This window comes from Hemiscyllium ocellatum, chromosome 26 (genome assembly GCF_020745735.1).
Source record: "Hemiscyllium ocellatum isolate sHemOce1 chromosome 26, sHemOce1.pat.X.cur, whole genome shotgun sequence".
NCBI classification, from domain to species: domain Eukaryota; kingdom Metazoa; phylum Chordata; class Chondrichthyes; order Orectolobiformes; family Hemiscylliidae; genus Hemiscyllium; species Hemiscyllium ocellatum.
Window position 1 is genome coordinate 12,227,626 of NC_083426.1, and position 21,506 is coordinate 12,249,131.

The 21,506-nt window shown below is 42.0% G+C and overlaps 1 protein-coding gene across 1 annotated transcript in view; it reads left to right on the forward strand.

The window, feature by feature from the left end:
* The window catches only part of LOC132828082 (polymeric immunoglobulin receptor-like), a 43,028-nt gene extending 22,873 nt beyond the window's left edge, over nucleotides 1-20,155 (forward strand). Inside the window, exons 6-11 of the mRNA XM_060844995.1 lie at nucleotides 5,652-5,737; nucleotides 7,990-8,304; nucleotides 8,436-8,759; nucleotides 13,520-13,766; nucleotides 14,643-14,733; nucleotides 20,044-20,155. Coding sequence (XP_060700978.1) covers nucleotides 5,652-5,737; nucleotides 7,990-8,304; nucleotides 8,436-8,759; nucleotides 13,520-13,766; nucleotides 14,643-14,733; nucleotides 20,044-20,070 — 1,090 coding nt within the window. The 3' untranslated portion in view covers nucleotides 20,071-20,155. The remainder of the gene's footprint in view (nucleotides 1-5,651; nucleotides 5,738-7,989; nucleotides 8,305-8,435; nucleotides 8,760-13,519; nucleotides 13,767-14,642; nucleotides 14,734-20,043) is intronic.
* The last annotated feature ends 1,351 nt before the right edge of the window (nucleotides 20,156-21,506 follow it).

Sequence of the window (21,506 nt, forward strand, 5' to 3'; positions counted from 1 at the left end):
ATGTTTGTACAATTGGGGAATATTTTAATTTTCTCAAAGAATATTTGTTTTTTTCTCTGTTCCTGGACTTTGATTTTTACCCCAACCAATTGTCTCATGTTCTGGGGGGTCAGTGACAGTCTCCTGTGAATCTGCCCAGGGATCTCTCCCCATTCACTACACATGGTCTGAGAAGACTCCATTTCAAGATTCAATGATCTCTGACACCAATAAAGTGGATCTACATTGTCAATCCTTCACACAGAAACATCATCAATATTACTGCACAGCCTCAAATACTCAGGGAACAAATCCCAGTGAAATTGTTCATGTCTCAGTTCCCAGTGAAGCAGGGAGGGGCTGTAGTTCCATGATATAAATCAACAGCATCGGTAAGTTTCCTACAAACACCGAGGCTGACACATTCATTCAATGTTTATTCAAACTGCTCATTGGTTAAGTTTCTTTCATACTTACAAATAACTGCACCTCATCACATTATGTCTCTATGATATTTGAACAATTTTGAACAAGGTGTTAACTTATTTATGAGAATGGACAAGATTGTAATAAAGCTTCAGAAAATGCATGCGTGCTTCACTCCAGCTTTGTGTTACATCTCACAGCTTGTGTATGTTATACCTTTATTAGATAAAGTCATCACTATATCATAGCATGTGACCTGAGGGGATAATGGTGTCAGAATCCATCATAGTCAGGGTCACATCAAGCATGACATGCTGATGGACGGGTGTCACTGTTTGTAATTGAATACCTCAGTTCCAACCCAGATCCTGAAGTGTCTCTGGCTGTGAGATATGTTTCGCCAGATACTGGTGTAAATATCTGTTGATTTTTCAGTCCTACAAAATCCACGTCTTGTTCTCATGTAACAGGAGCTAACGTAAAGATGACATCATTGGGTCTAAATACAATAGTGGAGGCAAAGGTCCCAGTGGAAGCTCACCCAGCAATCACAGGATATTACTGGGCAGAGCAGGGGCTGCTGGATCCCCCAGGAATACATTGTCCAGTGGGAGCAGTGACCAGCTCAGTGGCTGGAACTTTCTTTTATGTTTGACAAGGATGAGAAAGGGGAATATAGTCTCACCAAATTCAGGCTTTCAAATGCTTTAATAAAAATACAGGAGCATCAGTGTCCAGGAAAGGAACAAAATACAAGTTTTAGGGAAACTCGGTCACTACCACATCTCTCCAGACAGGCGGGGGGGGGTTAGAGACAAATGAATTCAACAAAATCCATGATTCACAACAAGTCCTGAGGTTCCATTGGTGAGGAGAGCTCTCTTGGTTGTCTGTCACTGAGTCTCAGATGAAGCTGAATATTACCTTATGTCTCAATAGGAAGTGAATATACTTGTGACAAATCCACAACAATATCACCAACAACATCAACTACAATATCATCAACAACTTCACCAACAATATCACCAACAACAACAGGAATATCTTCAGAACCCAAGTCTGTCAGTAAAAGGTAGAACAATTTCATTGCTAATGTTTCCATCAGCATTGATTCCAGTGAGAATAAGTGACTGAGCATAGGCTTGCAATAAGTTTCAATTTTAGGTGATAACTTATCAGAATGTCAATGGTCACCGATTTCATGCAATGTCATTATGTTTGTTTCCTTATTGGTGAGCTGAAGGTGAGATTTTCTGACTGTTTTAACTTTAGTTTTAATTAGCAAAGGGGTTCAATTTCCAGGTCGTAACATTTACAATGTGGTTATTTACGTTATTGGACATTCATAACAGGAAATGCCAATTTTCTGTTTGCCCCATCCAGTTTAAATGCTTCATTATTCACCTAAGCTCATGGTGTTGTTTATGTCAAAGAAGTGACAGATTTTGTTGAGCCAGGGCGTCTGGAGTATCACTGCCAGGGACATTGCATTCTCTAGCACCTTCTCCTCCTCCGGTCACTCATGTTAAACATTATTCCCAAACTGAGAGGGTGGGAGGCTGTCTGGTTCCAGCTGGTTAAGCCTTGCCTGTTAGAAGGTGCAGGAGCAGTGTGGGATGATGCTATTCCTCACTCACTGAAGAGACTTCTCACCCACTGGAATATTACACCAGACTGCAATGCTCCTGCAAATATCCATCCACATCTAATAATCCTCATTGACAACAAGATGCTGAGCATGACAGGACGTGGAACTGAAACTTGTTACATTTGGCCTTTATATATTGTTTCAGTCAATCAAAAATTAAATTGTAAATTAATTTTAGCTGTGCTGCTTTATTTTGCTCCAATATACTGCAGTGTGAACAGGGGATAAATGTTTAAAACATCAAACAATCTTCTTTCCTTCAAATGATTTTGTGTTTCTTCTGTTTTACACAGTTACATTGTCTGGGATGTGATACGCTGGGTACTCTTCACTCTCCTGGTGATTTGTTCTGTTTCAGTCACAATGTTTACACGAAAACATGAGGTGAGCATCATGGCCTTTACAAGAATGATTTTGAGCACTCTAAGTTCCCCATCAATGAGGTGGCCCTGGGTGGAGGGGTTTTGAAGCAGGAGACACAGTTTGAGAAGCATGGGTTGACCATTTGGGACTGAGATGAGCAGGAATTTCTTCACGCAGAGGGTGATGGTTTGTTGGAATTCTCTGCCCCAGAGAGCTCGGGAGGGTCCAGCCTTGAGTACATTCGAAACAGAGATTAATAATGTTCTGGGTAATAAAGATATGTAGGGAAATGGCAGTAGTGCAAGTAAAATGGTATTCAGGTGGAAGATCTGCTCTGATCCAGGTGAATGCTGAGGGACCCTCGAGGGGCTGAATGGCTTACTCTGTTCCTGCCTCATCTCTCTCCATGGTGGCCTCATGCTGTTTAATGCTGTCATTGTACCAGCCTCCCCCATTTCGTCTGACAGATCATTTCACACACATGCCCACCCTTTGCGCGAAAAAGTTACTCCTCGGGTCATTTTGAAATAATTTCCCTCTCACTTTCAAACTGTGCCCTCTAGGTCTGGACACCCCCATTGAGGAAAAACACCTTGGCTGTTCACCCTGTCCATGCCCTCATTTAAACCTTATTGGATCACATAGTCATGTGTCCTAATCTGGAATGAAGACAATGTAAATGCTGTTGGGTAGAGAGACAAGTGAGTTAGTGTGTAATAGTTTGATTGGATGGAACCTTGTTATCTGTTAAAATCATAAAATATGTTTGTGGCTGTCCAAACGATTTGATCTATTCAGCATTTATTGGTGTGAACAGCTCCCACACAGACATTAATAAATATTTTTAAACTACGAAACCTGAGTCTTGTCTGATCTAAAGAGGAAATTCAGGGGAGGATTGGGGCAAATAAGGGCTTTGTAATTCTCAAAGACATGGGTCTGATGGGAAATTAGGGACATAATGGCTATAGAGAGAGGAAATGAACAGAAATGGTGAGGTGACAAAAGATCATTGGATCCACAGGGACAGCAACAATAAAGAGAGAAAGAAGGATCATTCTACATCACAGGTAGAGTCTGCTGTTAATTCACAGAAACACCCCACTCCCAGTGTCTGCAGGATATGGAGCACCTTATCGAAGCTACTAATAGTTCTGAAGAATGATCAACGGACCCACAACTCTGCTTTCTCTCCACAGACACAGTCAGACCTGCTGTGTTTCTCCAGCAATTTCTGTTTTTGTCACAAAAACATTCAGTTGACACTTCACCAATCCTGACCCAGTTGCTGCACAATAACTGTGTAAAATGATTGACACCAGCTTACAGAGTGCATGTGGAGTCAGTTATTCAGATTTTGGGATGGGGAGGTGAAGGGCAAGGGGGCGAATGTAAAATTCTATGAATTTGAAGTCTAGTCAGGGAAATTTCATCCACCGTGCATCCACTGAGTCAGTCCTACCACTGGCATCAAATCACACTTCAACAACAGGTCACTCAATGTCCCAAAATAAACATGACAGGTGATGGCCTTTAGCAATCATTGACTACAACATTGTTCACCTTCGGTGTCTCATTAATGAGGCGAATGTAATCAGTCAAGCACATTTAAAAGGGCCACTTGGGTTTGGGGTCTTCCATGCTGTCAGTGGAAGACAGCAATTCTCAGCTGCCACCTTCACACACTGAGTTGTAAGTCTGTGACGACATCGACTATAATGTGCAATGGTGATGTATTTCTGACAGAAATGGTCAGTGGAGAGGCTTTCTGGAAAGGCAGGGTGGGGACAGTTTTCTTAGAACCCACATCAGTGTTAATCAACAGGATATTGTGGGTGGCACACTCTGGGTCATTCAAGACTGTACTGAGAGTTTACAGACCCAGCCCTGTGATCACAATCTCTGGGAAGGAATCCTCCTGGGACAGGCTCATGTCCATGTTGTGGGTGGATCACTGCACTATTCCAGAGCAAATGGGACATCCATCCGAATGAGGGAGGGGCTTTGTGGCAGCTCCAGGTCCTGCAATTGTTTGTCTCAGAAGAACGGTCTTTTAAAAACTGCTGAGTGACCGTCTACCAGGATATGGCTTTGACACTGAGCAAGTCACTTTACAGGATGCCTGACAATTAGACCAAATATTCTTCACTTGGTTAATAACTGCTGCCAGATTTTTCAATCTGGTCCTATTTTTCCAACTGATTCTACAGTGTCCATGTCATTCAGGGGCTGAGGGATCTCTGCTCTCTGTTTCTGACACTCAGACACTGGTGACCTGACAGCAGAGGGGTTTCATCCCCATTGGAGTATTAACCCCCAAATGTTTACAAGTGTTCTTTAGGAGTTTACCCAACATATAGTTTCTGTTTCCCAGACAGAGCATTGCGATGGTCCTCGTTGGTTCAGTCTCTGGGGAATGATTCCAGTGACTCTCCTTCCATATTAAGGGTTAAGGTGGGGGCACTGCCTTCAGCATTGTGGCTGGGAGTGAGCAGGGTTGATGAAGGGTGTCAGTCCCTTTGATCTTCTCAAAGGTGAAACCCAGCATGGTTCTCCAGACTCACTCATCATCAACCATGTCCTGGCGAATACAAACCCCAATGTCAGTCAGTTCACCAGAAGGATCCTCACCTTGGAACTGAAGCTCACTCCCAGTTACTCAATCACAGTTCACATCCCCCTGAATTTTCTCTCTGTCGGTTGAGTTTCATTCTCTTCCTGAAATCGGCCCCAGAACCTTTTACTTGAATCTTGTGGAAATCGAGCAGAGGATGTCCTTCTCCTGCCCATCGGGGAGTTCAGATCCTGACACAATAATTATTCAGCACTGACGATCGGAGGCATATTCTGCAGACAAAATATTCAAAAGAGTTCTATTTTTAGCTGAAGGCTTAACTTTCGCAAGCTAATTCTACGTCTGTCCAAAACTGCAGGTTGAAATTTCCTAACATGGGACAATGAGACAGTTGTCATTCAAATGAGATTTCAGTATAATTAATGAGCTTGGGTCAACATTATCCTGAGCACCTGATGCGTTAACTGCCTTGATTTCAGAATTTTCTGTTCATTCAATGAAAATTCTTTAGCTCTGTTAAACATAACCAAGGAGAAAAATCTCTTCACGATTAAATTTCACTGGCTCACTCTGGTTTCAGAAGCTGGCTTCCTGTTTCCTCTTCCTCGTTTAACTTCTTGTAGACATTGCATTACACAGTATCTCAATGTGAGAAACAAGAGCTGAGAGACTGACATCAAGAACTGAACTGATCTTTGTGAACAAAACGATGTGGACTTTGATTCTCCTCATTTGTTCTATTCCCGGTGAGTGACCATCTGAGTTGTATATTCAGATAATCCACATATGTTGAAATCCACTGTGTTATAAAGTAGAAATGTTTAAATATTTGAAGATATATAATTGGAAAAGGGAGAGCTTGTGACACAGTGGGTAACATCGTTATTGCTGTGGCAAATGCTGAGAGTTCAATTCTTACAAAAGTACACTTTTCAAAGGAATGTGTCTTCTCACAAAGCCAAACTGGTTCATTTTCAACCTACAAATCTTTCCAACATACAGAGAACAGGGCTGGGTGAGATTCCACATCAGTCTTTTCCAATGCGCACTTAAAAATCATACAAAACAAAGATTTAGTCCAGCAGGTTTATTTGGAAGCACTAGCTTTCAGAGCACTGCTCCTTCATCAGGTGAACACAACCATTTGAAAGTTCTTCGAAAGTTAATGCTTCCAAATAAACCTGTTGAACTATAAACTGGTGTTGTGTGATTTGTCTACCCCAGTCCAACAACGGCACCTCATGGTTATCCAATGCAGAGTGACACCCCTCACATCACAGCAACTGGCTTCAGGCTGGTGACAAGCTGCAGAAAACAGACACAGCAAGGACTTTGTCTGCTCCATGTGTCTCTAAATATGGACGCCATTGAATTTTAAATGAACAAACATAAAAGTACATGAACAACATCACAAAATGTAGTAATTCTACTAAACACTTTATAATCCCATGCTGCAGAGTTCCCAAATAATTTAAAGCAGCATAATGAATTATGAATTAAATTAAAAGGGAACCATAACAGTTTTTTTCAGTGAGAAAAAGGGCACAATTATTTTGATTTGACTGAAATTTTCAATTTTCAATACACTCTGAAAAGTGTATGAGTAATAAGCCCTCAAACAAAACATCTTGAGTTTGCTTTTATTTCTTTTATTTTTGAAGATCGATTCATTAAATATTGCTCTGTGAGGCTCAGTCACAAAAGGAGATGGTTGGTTTATATTTCTCTTCACTTAGAAAAGCCTTTTTCCTTTCAGTCTAACTTGAATCAAGTTGTTTGCTCTTATTCAATTCCATTGATTTACACAGTACAATCAAGTTAATGCTCATCATTGCAAGCGCTCCATTAATGATAAAGAAATGTTTGAAAGACTCAAGAATAAAATTCTCAGTGTCGCTTTCCCCTCGGCTACAGCTCTGTGAATTCTGTTACATGAAAATTCCCTGAAATGTTTTGTGGCTCCAGCCCACCAACTTCATGCAGAATACTTCATGGACAGAAATCATAAACATGCATCTCTCTGCTTTCACAATTCTCTCTCTTTCAAGTCTTCCTCTTTCCAATAAGGTCTCTGTCTCCAAACCAGCATCATTTGTAATCATTCACGTATCTCCCTCCCTTTCATCTCAGATCTCCACCTCTTCACTTACATTTAAAATCCTTTGTTATTTTACTCAAGAATTGTTCACCACACAAAGGGCAGTTCTCCCAACAAAACTGTTGGTCTGGCATTTATTGAAGTAAAGTCTACGCTGTCATCAACAGGCTTCTCCTCGTCAACACCAGGACATAATGTGGCAGCAATTTCAACATTTTCTCATGAACCATCTCTCTGGCACAATCAGTAAATTACTTCTGTTATTTTATTATCCATACAATGACAACAATATGTGATTATAAATAATCCTGCCTTTACTGCCCTCAAGATCTTCCACATTGATCTCTCTCCCATCGTGAACCATCCCTTGCTGAACTTTAATTCTCTTCCTTTCCCACTTGAGGTCTCTCATCATCTTCCTGGGTCACCTGTTGTCTTGGCCCCTTGAGCCCTGAAAATGCAGCCCCTGAGCCCACCACGAGTCCACACACACACCTCTCCTCCCTGGATGAAACCGTCCTTCTCCAGTCGGAGTAAGGACCCTTCAGCACCTATCCCCTCCTTCACACTGATCCTCAGCCGACTCCAATCCAGGCCTGTCACTCAGGCTGCTCTCCAGGGGTCAACATTTCGATGATGTCACACACGGTGGGGTTAGAGCCCACAGCGGGCAGCACAAACCCAATTTCAAGATTGTCCCAAAGTTCGACCAGGGAGGTAAGAAAATATCCCGACTGTTTCAATCATTCCCTGGGAATATGGAACAGCCTGAGGCTCGGATAAGGGTTTATATTAATGATTACCTTCATCATGAACTGGATGGAATGTAGCTGATTAAAACATATCTGTTTGTAATATGCAGTTCTTTCCAGTTAAGTTTCTGAAACATAGTCTCCTCAGTTTCAGGTGCTTTATGGGCAGAGAAAGGTGTAACGGGAATTTTGGGAAGAGCGATCACAATATCTTGTCACTACGAAGCACGGTGGTACCAGTCACACAAGAAATATTGGTGTCTCGGATGGACTCGTCTGTGTAAGGTTATAGCAACGACAAATTGGCCAAATGGGAGAATATCAATCACTGACAACAAAACACAAGGAATATTTCTTGTCACAATCACGAATCTTCAACAGGGAGATGCAGGATGGTACAGCTGTGGGATCGAGACTTTTGGCCATGACCCGATGTTTAATGTAAAGCTGCACATTTCTGACGGTACGTGACTCACTTTGTTTTAAATTACTCTCTGCTGATATGTCTGATCAGTGTTTTATCCAGGAAGAAAAGTGACAAAGTGTTGGGGAATATTTGATTTTTCTCACAGAATAATTGTTTCTTTCCCACAGAAGCTGTCTCTGTTCCTGGGCTTCGATTTTTATCCCAACCAAATGTGTCATGTTCTGGGGGTTCAGTGACAATCTCCTGTGATTCTGCCCGGGGATCCCTCCCCATTCACTACACATGGTCTGAGAAGATGCCATCACAAGATTCAAAGATCTCTGACACCAATAAACTGGATCTACATTGTCAATCCTTCACACAGCAACATCATCAATATTACTGCACAGCCTCAAATACTCAGGGAACAAAATCCAGTGAAATTGTTCATGTGTCAGTCAACAATGTAAGAGAGAAGAACTGCAGTTATAGGATACAGATCAACAGCATCAGTAAGTGTGATGTAAACAATGTTTGTTTATTATCTCACTCTGGGAAACTATAATTGATAAAATGCACTCCATTTGTTTTCATTGTCAGTTCTGAACAAAGCCAATGGCTTGCCCTATACTTGGAAAATGAGCAAGGACAGAAAGTCCTACCCACAGCATAGAGAGTCATTGCAACATCTCCAATGATCCCAGCAAATTAAAATAGCATTTGATTGTCAAAACAATTTGCTTTTTTCTTACAGAAAGAATTATTAAATTAAGTCAGTGACTGTTGTGTGCAGATTTAGGACAAATATTGGGGACAGATTGAAGATCAGTTGCACAAATGAAGTACAGAGAAACCTCAATTATCTGAACGTCGATGATACTAATTTCGGGTTATCCAAACAGGTTCTCAAGGGCCTGATGCTTTGGTGAACTGTATTGTCCAAACATTCAATTATCCAGACAAAACATTCCCTTCCCGAGTCATTTGGATTATCAAGGGCCCTCTGTATATGTAAATATTTCCTGCAGCCATTTCCTGATCTGATCTGTTTGAGCTGTCAGAGAAGAAGCAAGTCAGCATCAAGACGAAGTGACACACGGGACATGTATTTGGAACTATCAGCAGTAGCTCATGTGGCTGCACTCTGACTTTTTAATGCCAGCATGTTGGGGGTTCCAGTTCCCCTTCGGGGTTAAAATCCAGCTGGATCCCACTGCCCAGCAGAGAGAAGTAATGCTGTGCTGTGGCAGGTGAGACAGTGTTGATGAGGCGATAAACTAAGAACCTGTTCCCCCTTTAGGAATGGCACCATTTGTAAACTAATTACAGAATAGAGGTTCTCCTAGTGTCTGAGCAAGCATTCATTCCTCAATCAATGTTACTAAAAACAATCAGATTTTTGAGAGAATTATTTCAATGCTATTTGGCTGCAGTAATTTAAGTTTGAGATATTGTTGCATTCCAACTGTTTGTTTCCATCTCCTCAGATCCTGTAATGTACCAAAACCCATCTGATTCATTGATGTTCTTTAGGGAAGGAAATCTCTAGCCTTTTCCAGGTCTGCTCCACTTGGGACTCCAGCAATGTGGTTTATTCTTAAACTGCCCTCTACAAAAGGTTTAGAAAGTCACTCAGTCGGGGTAATTAGGAATGAACAACAAAATCTAGCCATTAAAGACCAAAAGATCGAGAATTAACAGTTTATTTGTTGCAGAAATAATTCACATAAAACACACCCAAGCCGTATTGCCTGTGTACCTGTTGGAGATGGGGAACTTCATCTGTCTACCTCATAGATCCTTATGGTTCAGTTGATGGAAAATCTTTGGTGGGTTATGTGTCTATAGATGAGGTTTCCCATTATTCCTGCAAGATCAGAAAACCATCTCAAGAGGGTGGAAGTGACCACTGTCTATGTCGGCAAGTGACAGTTCCATGTGAAACCCGTGGTTTTAAACAAGTGGGATATCTGGGTGCAGTTACCAGCCCAAACCCTTTAACAAACCCAATGGAACACACCAACTCTCAGATTCAGGGATAAAAGTAACCGGGATCGTCATTGTGTGCAACTACAGAAGATGGGAGAGATATTCAACAAATATTTCGAATATTTTACTGTGGAGAAAGACATGGAGGTTAGGGAATTCAGGGAAATGAACATTGATGTCATGAAAACGGTCCATATTACAGAAAGAGGAAGTCCTGAAAATCTTAAAAAAGAAATCTCCAGGACCTGATCAAGTGCATCCCAGGACAGTGTGGAAATTAGGGAAGAAATTGTGGGTCCCCCTAGCATTGCTATTTGTATCATCCACAGTCACGGGTGAGGTGCTGGAGGATGTAAGGGTGGCTAACGTTATCCCTTTATGTAGGAAAGGCTGTGTGGAGAAGCCTGGGAATTACATTTCTGTGAGTCTGATATCAGTGACGGGTAAGTGAGAATCATAGAATGACAGATTCCGTACAGTGTGAAACAGGCCATTCGGCCCAACAATTCCACACCAACCCTCCGACGAGCATCCTACACAGAAACATTTCCCCTGTCTAACGCACCTAACCTGTACATCCCTGAAAACAATGGGGCAATTTATCACGTCCAATTCACCCAGCCTGCACATCTTTGGACTGTTGTTGGAGGGCGTTTTAAAGTTTGGATTGACATATATTTGGACAGACAAGAACTAATTCGGGATATTGTGTGGGAAGTCGTGCATTACAAACTTGGTTCTATTTTTTTCAGGATGTAAGCAAAAAGATTGATGAGGGGGAACAGTAATTGTTGTCTCCATGGACTTTAGTAACAAGGTTCCACATTCAGGAGTGATTTGTAAAGTTAGATCACATGGGATTCAGGATGAGCTTGCGAATTGAATACAAAATTAGCTTGATGGCAGGAGACAGAGGGTGGTGGAGGGTCATTTTTTTGGATTGGAGGCCTGTGACCAGTGGTGTTCAGCAGGGATCAGTGTTAATTATATAAACAATATGAATGACAATTTAGATGGCATGGTTCGTAAGTTTATGAATGACACCAAAATTGGTGGTATTGTTGACAGTGACAAAAGTTATCTATGATTACAAAGGGATCTTGATCAATTGGGCCAATGCACTGAGGATTGGCAGATGGAGTTTATTTTGTTGAATGTGGGGTATAGCCTTTTGGTAAAACAAAACAGGACGGGAGTTACACAATTAAAAGTACGGCCTGGGGTCGTGTTGTCAAACAGAGTGACCCTGGGGATCTTTGATATTTGCATCACAGGTAGAGAGGATGGTTAAGAAGGTATTTAACATGCTTACTCTCATTGCTCAGACCATTGAGTGTAGGAGTTGGAATATTGCGTTTAGCTTATACAGAATGATGCTGAGACCACTTTTGGTTTCATGTGTACAGTTCGAGTCAGCCTGCTTCAGGAAGGTTATTATTAAATTGAAGAGGCTTCAGAACAGATCTACTAAGATGTTGCTGTGACTGGAGGGTTTGAGTGATAGGGATAGGCTGGGACTTTTTCCCCTGGAGCGGAGGAGGTTGGGAGGTGACTTTATCGAGGTTTTTTAAATCATGAGGGGTAGGTGATAAGGTGTTTAGCAAAGGTTTCTTTCACGAGACTGGGAAAGTTCAAAGTGAGGGGTCATGTTTTCACAGTGAGAGGAGACAGATCTGAAAGGAATCTAAGGGACAATATTTTCATGCAGAGGGTGTTTTATATGTGGAATGAAATGCCAGAGAACATGGGAGGTGAAGGGGCAGTTGCAACATCAAAACGACATTTGGATCAATACATAAATAAGAAAGATTTGGAGGGAAATGTGCCAGATGCAAGCAAGTGGGACTGGTTTATTTGAGAAACGTTTTCAGCACGGACGTATTAAACTGAAGGGTCTATTTCTGTGCCATATGTGTCTATGACACTGAATGCGATAGTGAAGGGCAAGGTGTTGGGGGTTGTTGGTTTTTCAATTATAGTCAGTTTTGTCACAAATGTTTATTTCCCAACGAAGCCATCTCTGTTTCTGGACTTCAATTTTAATCCCAACCAAATGTCTCATTTCTGGGGGTTCAGTGACAGTCTCCTGTGAGTCTGTCCAAGGATCCCTCCCCATTCACTACACAGGGTCTGAGAAGACCCCATCTCAAGATTCAAAGATCTCTGACACCAATAAACTGGATCTACATTGTCAATCCTTCACACAGCAACATCATCAATATTACTGCACAGCCTCAAATACTCAGGGAACAAATCCCAGTGAAATGGTTCATGTCTCAGTTCCCAGTGTAGCAAGGAGGGGCTGGAGTTCCATGATATAAATCAGCAGCATCGGTAAGTTTCCTACAAACACTGAGGCTGACACATTCTTTCAATGTTTATTCAAACTGCTCATTGGTTAAGTTTCTTTCATACTTCAGAATAACTGCACCTCATCACATTATGTCTCTATGATATTTGAACAATTTTGAACAAGGTGTTAACTTATTTATGAGAATGGACAAGATTGTAATAAAGCTTCAGAAAATGCATGCGTGCTTCACTCCAGCTTTGTGTTACATCTCACAGCTTGTGTGTGTTATACCTTTAATAGATAAAGTTCATCACTGTATCGTAGCATGTGACCTGAGGGGATAATGGTGTCAGACTCCATCTTAGTCAGGGTCACATCAGGCATGACATGCTGATGGACGGATGTCACTGTTTGTAATTGAATACCTCAGTTCCAGCCCAGATCCTGAAGTGTCTCTGGCTGTGAGATATGTTTCGCCAGATGCTGGTGTAAATATCTGTTGATTTGTCAGTCCAACAAAATCCATGTCTTGTTCTCATGTAACAGGAGCTAACGTAAAGATGACATCATTGGGTCTAAATACAATAGTGGAGGCAAAAGTCCCAGTGGAAGCTCACCCAACAATCACAGGATATTACTGGGCAGAGCAGGGGCCATTGTCCAGTGGGAGCAGTGACCAGCTCAGTGGCTGGAACTTTCTTTTATGTTTGACAAGGATGAGAAAGGGGAATATAGACTCACCAACTTCAGGCTTTCAAATGCTTTAATAAAAATACAGGAGCATCAATGTCCGGGTGAGGAACAAAATACAAGTTTTAGGCAAACTCGGTCACTACCACATCTCTCCAGACAGGGGGGGTTAGAGACAAATGAATTCAACAAAATCCATGATTCACAACAAGTCCTGAGGTTCCATTGGTGAGGAGAGCTCTCTTGGTTGTCTGTAAGTGAGACGCAGATGAAGCTGAATATTACCTTATGTCTCAACAGGAAGTGAATATACTTGTGACAAATCCTCAACAATATCATCAACAACATCAACTACAATATCATCAACATTAACTACAATATCATTAACGACATCAACAATATCATCATCAACATCAACTACAATATCACCGACAACTTCACCAACAATATCATCAACAACTTCACCAACAATATCATCAACAAATACACCAACAATATCATCAACAACAACAGGAATATCTTCAGGACCCAAGTCTGTCAGTAAAAGGTAGAACAATTTCATTGTCAATATTTCCATTAGCATTGATTCCAGTGAGAATAAGTGACTGAGCATAGGCTTGCAATAAGTTTCAATTTTAGGTGATAACTTATCAGAATGTCAATGGTCACTGATTTCATGCAATGTCATTATGTTTGTTTCCTTATTGGTGAGCTGAAGGTGAGATTTTCTGACTGTTTTAACTTTAGTTTTAATTAGCAAAGGGGTTCAATTTCCAGGTCGTAACATTTACAACGTTGTTATTTACATTATTGGAATTCATAACAGGAAATGCCAATTTTCTGTTTGCCCCATCCCAGTTTAAACGCTTTATTATTCTTCTAAGCTCATGGTGTTGTATATGTCAAAGAAATGATACAATTTGTTGAGCCAGGGTGTCTGGAATATCACTGCCAGGGACATTACATTCTCTCACATCTTCTCCTCCTCCATTCTCTCATGTTAAACATTATTCCCAAACTGAGAGGGTGGGAGGCTGTCTGGTTCCAGCTGGTTAAGCCTTGCCTGTTAGAAGGTGCAGGAGCAGTGTGGGATGATGCTATTCTGAGTTCCTCACTCACTGAAGAGACGTCTCACCCACTGGAATATTACACCAGACTGCAGTGCTCCTGTAAATATCCATCCACATCCAATAATCCTCATTGACAACAAGATGCTGAGCATGACAGGACGTGGAACTGAAACTTGTTACATTTGGCCTTTATATATTGTTCAAGTCAATCAAAAATTAAATTGTAAATTAATTTTAGCTGTGCTGCTTTATTTTGTTACAATATACTGCAGTGTGAACAGGAGATAAATGTTTCAAACATCAAGCTGTCTTGTTTCCTTCAAATGATTTTGTATTTCTTCTGTTTTACACAGTTACATTGCCTGGGATGTGATACGCTGGGTACTCTTCACTCTCCTGGTGATTTGTTCTGTTTCAGTCACAATGTTTACACAAAAACATGAGGTGAGCATCATGGCCTTTACAAGAATGATGTTGAGCACTCTAAGTTCCCCATCAATGAGGTGATCCTGGTGGAGGGGTTTCGAAGCAGGAGACACAGTTTGAGAAGAATGGGTTGACCATTTGGGACTGAGTTGAGCAGGAATTTCTTCACTCAGAGGGTGATGGTTTGTTGGAATTCTCTGCCCCAGAGAGCTCTGGAGGCTCCAGCCTTGAGTACATTCAAAACAGAGATCAATAATGTTCTGGGTAATAAAGATATGGAGGGACATGGCAGGAGTGCAAGGAAAATGGTATTCAGGTGGAAGATCTGCCCTGATGCAGGTGAATGCTGAGGGACCCTTGAGGGGCTGAATGGCCTACTCTGTTCCTGCCTCATCTCTCTCCATGGTGGCCTCAGGCTGTTAAATGCTGTCATTGCATCAGCCTCCATCATTTCGTCTGACAGATCGTTTCACACACATACCCACCCTTTGTGTGAAAATGTTACTCCTCAGGTCATTTTGAAATAATTTCCCTCTCACCTTCAACCTCTGCCCTCTAGGTCTGGACACCCCCATTGAGGAAAAACACCTTGGCTGTTCACCCTGCCCATTCCCTTGTTTAAATCTTATTGGATAATATAGTCATGTGTCCTAATCTGGAATGAAGACAATGTAAATGCTGTTGGGCAGAGATATAAGTGAGTTAGTGTGTAATAGTTTGATTGGATGGAACCTTGTTATCGGTTAAAATAATAAAATACATTTGTTGTTATTCAAACAAATTGATTTATTCAACATTTGATGGGATGTACAGCTCCCGTGCATACATTAATAAATATGTAAACAAAGAAACCTGAGTCTGATCTAAAGAGGAAATACAGTATCAAATCCTCCTTTCTGGGACTCTCATAGAACAGAGGAGGTGCCAGAGAGCAAAAGGAAATGACATATTCCCAGATCACTGTCATACTGTTCCTCACATAGTGTTATAGAGTCATAGAGATGTGCAGCATGGAAACAGACCCTTCGGTCCAACTCATCCATGCCAACCAGATATTGAGTCCAATCTAGTCCTACCTGCCAGAACTTGGCCCATATCCTTCCAAACTCTTCCTATTCCTATACCCAACCAGATACCTTTTAAATGTTGCAATTGTACTAGCTCCACTACTTCCTTTGGCAGTTCATTCCAAACACGCACCAGCCGCTGCATATAAAGTTGCTCCTTAGGTCTACTTTATATCTTTCCTCTCTCACCCTAAACCTATGCCCTCTAGTTCTGGACTCCCCCACACCAGGGAAAAGGCCTTGTCTATATATCCTATACAGGCCCCTAATGATTTTGTAAAACTCTATAAGGTCACCCCTCAGCCTCCGACACTCCAGGGAAAACAATCCCAGCCTATTCAGCCTCTCCCTGTAGCTCAGATCCTCCAACCCTGGCAACATCCTTGTAAATCTTTTCTGAACCCTTTCAAGTTTCACAACATCTTTCCAATAGGAAGGAGACCAGAATTGCACGCAATATTCTGACAGTGGCCTAACCAATGTCCTGTACAGCCGCAACATGACCTCCCAACTCCTATACTCAATACTCTGACCAATGAAGGAAAGCATACCAAATGCCTTCTTCACTATCCTATCTACCTGTGACTCCACTTTCAAGGAGCTATGAATCTGCACTCCATTGTCTCTTTGTTTAGTAACACTCCCTAGGACCTGACCATTGAGTGTATAAGTCCTGCTAAGGTTTGCTTTCCCAAAATGCAGCACCTCACATTTATCTAACTTGAACTCCATCTGCCACTTATCAGCCATTGGCCCATCTGGTCAAGATCCCGTTGTAATCTGAAGTAAGCTTCTTCGCTGTCCACTCCACCACCAATTTTGATGTCATCTGAAAATTATGAACTATACCTCTTAGGCTCACATCCTAATCATTGAGATAAATGATGAAAAGTAGTGGACCCAGCACTGATCCTTGTGACACTCCACTGGCCAGAGGCCTCCAGTCTGAAAAACAACCCTCTCCCACCATCCTCTGTCTTCTACCTTTGATTCACTTCTGGATCCAAATATCTTGTTCTCCCTGCGTTCAGTGAGATCTAACCTTACTAACCAATCTTCCATGAGGAACCTTGTCAAAAGCCTTACTGAAGTCCATATAGATCACATTTATTGCTCTGCCCTCATCAATTTTCCTTGTTACTTCTTCCAAAGATTCAATCAAGTTTGTGAGACATGATTTCCCACACACAAAGCAGCACGGTGGCACAGTGGTTAGCACTGCTGCCTCACAGCGCCTGAGACCCAGGTTCAATTCTCGACTCAGGCGACTGAGTGTGTGGAGTTTGCACGTTTTCCCCGTGTCGCGTGGGTTTCCTCCGGGTGCTCCGGTTTCCTCCCACATTCCAAAGATGTGCGGGTCAGGTGAATTGGCCATGCTAAATTGCCATTAGTGTTAGGTAAGGGGTAAATGTAGGGGTATGGGTGGGTTGCGCTTCGGCTGGTTGGTGTGGACTTGTTGGGTCGAAGGGCCTGTTTCCACACTGTAAGTAATCTAATCTAAAAAGCCATGCTGACTTTCCCTTATCAGTCCTTGCTTTTCCAAATACATGTACATCCTGTCCCTCAGGATTCCCTCCAACAACTTGCCCAACACTGACGTCAGGCTCACTGGGCTATGGCTTCGTGACTTGTCCTTACCACCTTTCTTGAACAGTGGCACCATGTTAGGCAACCTCCAGTCTTCTGGCACCTTACCTGTGAGTATAGATGACACAAATACTTCAGTAAGAGGGCCAGCAATCACTACCCTAGCTTCCCACAGAGTTCTAGGGTACATCTAATCAGGTCGTAGGGATTCATCCACTTTTATGCATTTCAAGCCATCCAGCACTTCCTCCTCTGCAATATGGACATTTTTCAAGATGTCACCATCTGTTTCCCTACATTCTATAACTTACACGTCCTTTTCCACAGTAAATACAGATGCAAAATACCAATTAGTTTCTCCCCCATCTCCTGCACATTCACACAAAGGCCGCCTTGTTGATCTTTGAGGGGCCCTATTCTCTGCTGCAAATGTGTTGCTGGTTAAAGCACAGCAGGTTAGCTGGAAGGAGACAGAGGGTAGTAGTTGATGGACTATGTTCATCTTGGAGTGCAGTTACTAGCGGTGTACCACAAGGATCTGTTTTGGGACCATTGCTTTTTGTTATCTTTATAAATGATCTAGAGGAAGGGCTTGAAAGCTGGGTAAGCAAGTTTGCGGATGACACAAAAGTTGGTGGAGTTGTGGATAGTGAGGAAGGAAGTGGTAGGTTACAGCAGGATATAGATAAGTTGCAGAGCTGGGCAGAAATGTGGCAAATGGAATTCAATGTAGCTAAGTGTGAAGTCATTCACTTTGGTAGGAGTAACAAGAAGATGGATTACTGGGCTAATGGTAGGCTACTTGGTAGTGTGGATGAGCAGAGGGATCTTGGTGTCCATGTACACAGATCTCTGAAAGTTGCCACCCAGGTAAATAGTGCTGTGAGGAAGGCATATGGTATACTGGGCTTTATTGGTAGAGGAATTGAGTTCCGGAGTCCTGAGGTCATGTTGCAACTGTATAAGACTCTGGTGCGGCCTCATCTGGAGTATTGTGTGCAGTTTTGGTCGCCATACTATAGGAAGGATGTGGAGGCATTGGAACGAGTGCAGAGGAGGTTTACCAGGATGTTGCCTGGAATGGTAGGAAAATCTTATGAGGAAAGGCTGAGGCACTTGGGGCTGTTCTCAGTGGAGAAGAGAAGGTTTAGGGGAGATTTGATAGAGGTGTATAAGATGATTAGGGGTTTAGACAGGGTCGACACTGAGAACCTTTTACCGCTAATGGAGTCAGGTGTTACTAGGGGACACAGCTTTAAATTAAGGGGTGGTAGGTATAGGACAGATGTTAGGGGTAGATTCTTTACACAGCGGGTTGTGAGTTCATGGAATGCCCTGCCAGTAGCAGTGGTGAACTCTCCTTCTTTATGGTCATTTAAACTGGCATTGGATAGGCATTTGGAAGTTATTGGGCTAGTGTAGGTTAGGTAGGATTCGGTCGGCGCAACATCGAGGGCCGAAGGGCCTGTACTGCGCTGTATCTTTCTATGTTCTATGTTCTATGTAGGTTAGGCAGCATCCAAGGAATAGGAAATTTGACGTTTTGGCATTAGCCCTTTCATCATTTGGGCCCTATTCTCTCCCTAGTTACCCTTTTGTCCTTACTGTATTTGTAAAAGCACTTAGGATTCTTCTTAAACCTATTTGCCAAAGCCATCTCATTTCCCCTTTTTTCCCTCATGATTTCTCTTTTAAGTATACTTCTACTGCCTTGATACTCTTCTAAGGATTCACTCGATCTATCCTGTCTATACCTGACATGTGCTTCCTTCTTTTCTTTAATGAAGTTCTCAATTTCTTTAGTCATCCAGGATTCCCTGTACCTTCCAGCCTTTCCTTTCACCCTGACAGGAATATACTTTCTCTGGACTTTTGTCATCTCATTTTTGAAGGCTTCCCATTTTCCATCCATCCCTTTACCTGCAAACATCTGCCCCCTATTAGCTTTTGAAAGTTTTTGCCTAACACAGTCAAAATTGGCTTTTCTCCAATTTAGAATGTCAAATTTGAGATGCACTTTGAATGCTGCCTGAACTGCTGTGCTCTTCCAGCACCACTAATCCGAAATTTGAGATGTGGTCTATCCTTTTCCATCATTATTCTAAAACTAACAGAATTATGGTCCCTGGCCCAAAGTACTCCCCCACTGACACCTCAGTCACCTGCCCTGCCTTATTTCCCAAGAGTAGGTCAAGTTTTGCACATTCTCTAGTAGGTACACCCACATACTGAATCAGAAAATTGTCTTGTACACACTTAAGAAATTCCTCTCCATCTAAATCTTTAAAACAATGGCAGTGCCAGTCGATGTTTGGAAAGTTAAAATCCCCTACCATAACTACCCTATTATTCTCTCTCTCACTCTCTCTCCCTCACACACATGCACACATCTTCCCTCTGCCTCTCTCCCCCACCACCATGCCACCTCCCACCCCACTACACACAAACGCACACACATACAAGTCTATGGGATGAAATGCATTTGCAAATTTGTATTTACAGATATTTTAGATTGTGTTCAAAAAACACACAATCTATAGACAGTGAGTAAATGTGATATTTTATAAATCCCTTCTTTCAAAATGAATCCTGTCTGACTCCATGCTGGAAACAGACTCTAACCTCATTCCTGCAATGCATTGTCTGAGCTGACGTGGCACTTTTTTATTTACAGATAAAACTTGAAGATATATCGGGATGATGACTTGACAGAAATTCTGGGATTTACATATTAATCAATGGAAACCTGCAGCCTCATTCTAAGTGACTGAAGACTTAACAGCAATCTAGGTTTCTCTAATACATTGTATCCATTGTGTGATACTTTGTTCTTTTATTTATAAATTCTGTGCCCGATGTATCCTGCCTCAATGACTCCCTGAAAAAGGAGTTGTGCTCTGAAAGCTTGTATTTTAAAATAAACCTGTTGGACTATAACCTGGTGTTGTGTGATTTTCAGCTTTGTCCACGCCAGGCCAACAGCAGCCCCTCCACATCCTGAATCTTCTTGCCAGTGACTCATATCCAGCAGACAGTGAGTGCTGAGCCTGAGTCTGAATGACAGTTGTTCACCTCTCCAAGGAGACAGCTAGACATACGGCTCGGGATTGATAGTGATGGTTGATGCCTCCATCCCCATTGATCCAGTTTAAGGACTGTCTCTGACATACCGACCTGCTGTGATTGTGCTTGTCTCTGCATTTTCACAACTTCAATAAAATTACACCTGACAGTCCTGAATGTTGAAGCCATTGTCTCTGTCACAGCACATTCACCTTTCCTTCGCCACTGACTCCAGCCATCTCCCTGCTCAACAGAGCCCTCATCCATGATGTTATTAGTTTCATGTCCAACCATTCCAACGTCATTCAATCTGGCCTTGAATCTTCCAATTTACACTCTTCCATCTCTCTGCTCCAGCTTTGCATCTTTGAAGGTGCTATGTGAATGCAACTTGCCATATTCGCAAACACACTGACAAGGCAAGGCTTTCAAATGAATGTGCTTCTCAGCTCACTGTAGTTAGAAAGCTGCAAATCCACCGATCATTCTGAAATAATGTGAAGTTTTATCCCAAACATGACAATCCAAATTAAGTTCAATGGAATTAAATAATTTTAAAACTTTATGAAATTAAAATTTAAATCTGGTAAAATAGATTTCTTCCCAAAATTATTTTATTTTTAAATATGTTTCTGTCTGCAGCATGCTGTGTGTGAATGGCTCATTGTAAATGATCACACATTCAGTTTGGGCCCATTCCATTAAACTCTCAAACAGGTTCATGGTCAATGAGGAATGTAACTGAGAATTATAGAGTCCCTACAGTGCAGAAAGAGGCCATTTGGCCCATCTGGTCTGCGCCATGCATCTGAAGAGCATCCCACCAGACCCAGAACCCCACTCTTTCCCACAGCCACACATTTCCCATGGCTAACCCACTGAGACTATACATCCCTGGACACTCTGGGCAATTCAGCATGACCATTCCACCTAATCTGCACATTGGTAGACAGTGGGAAAAAACTGTAGCACTTGGAGAAAACCCACACAGACTCAGGGAGAACATACAAAGTGTACACAGACAATCACCCAAGGTTTGAACTGAACTCAGGTCACGGGGACTGTGAGGCAGCA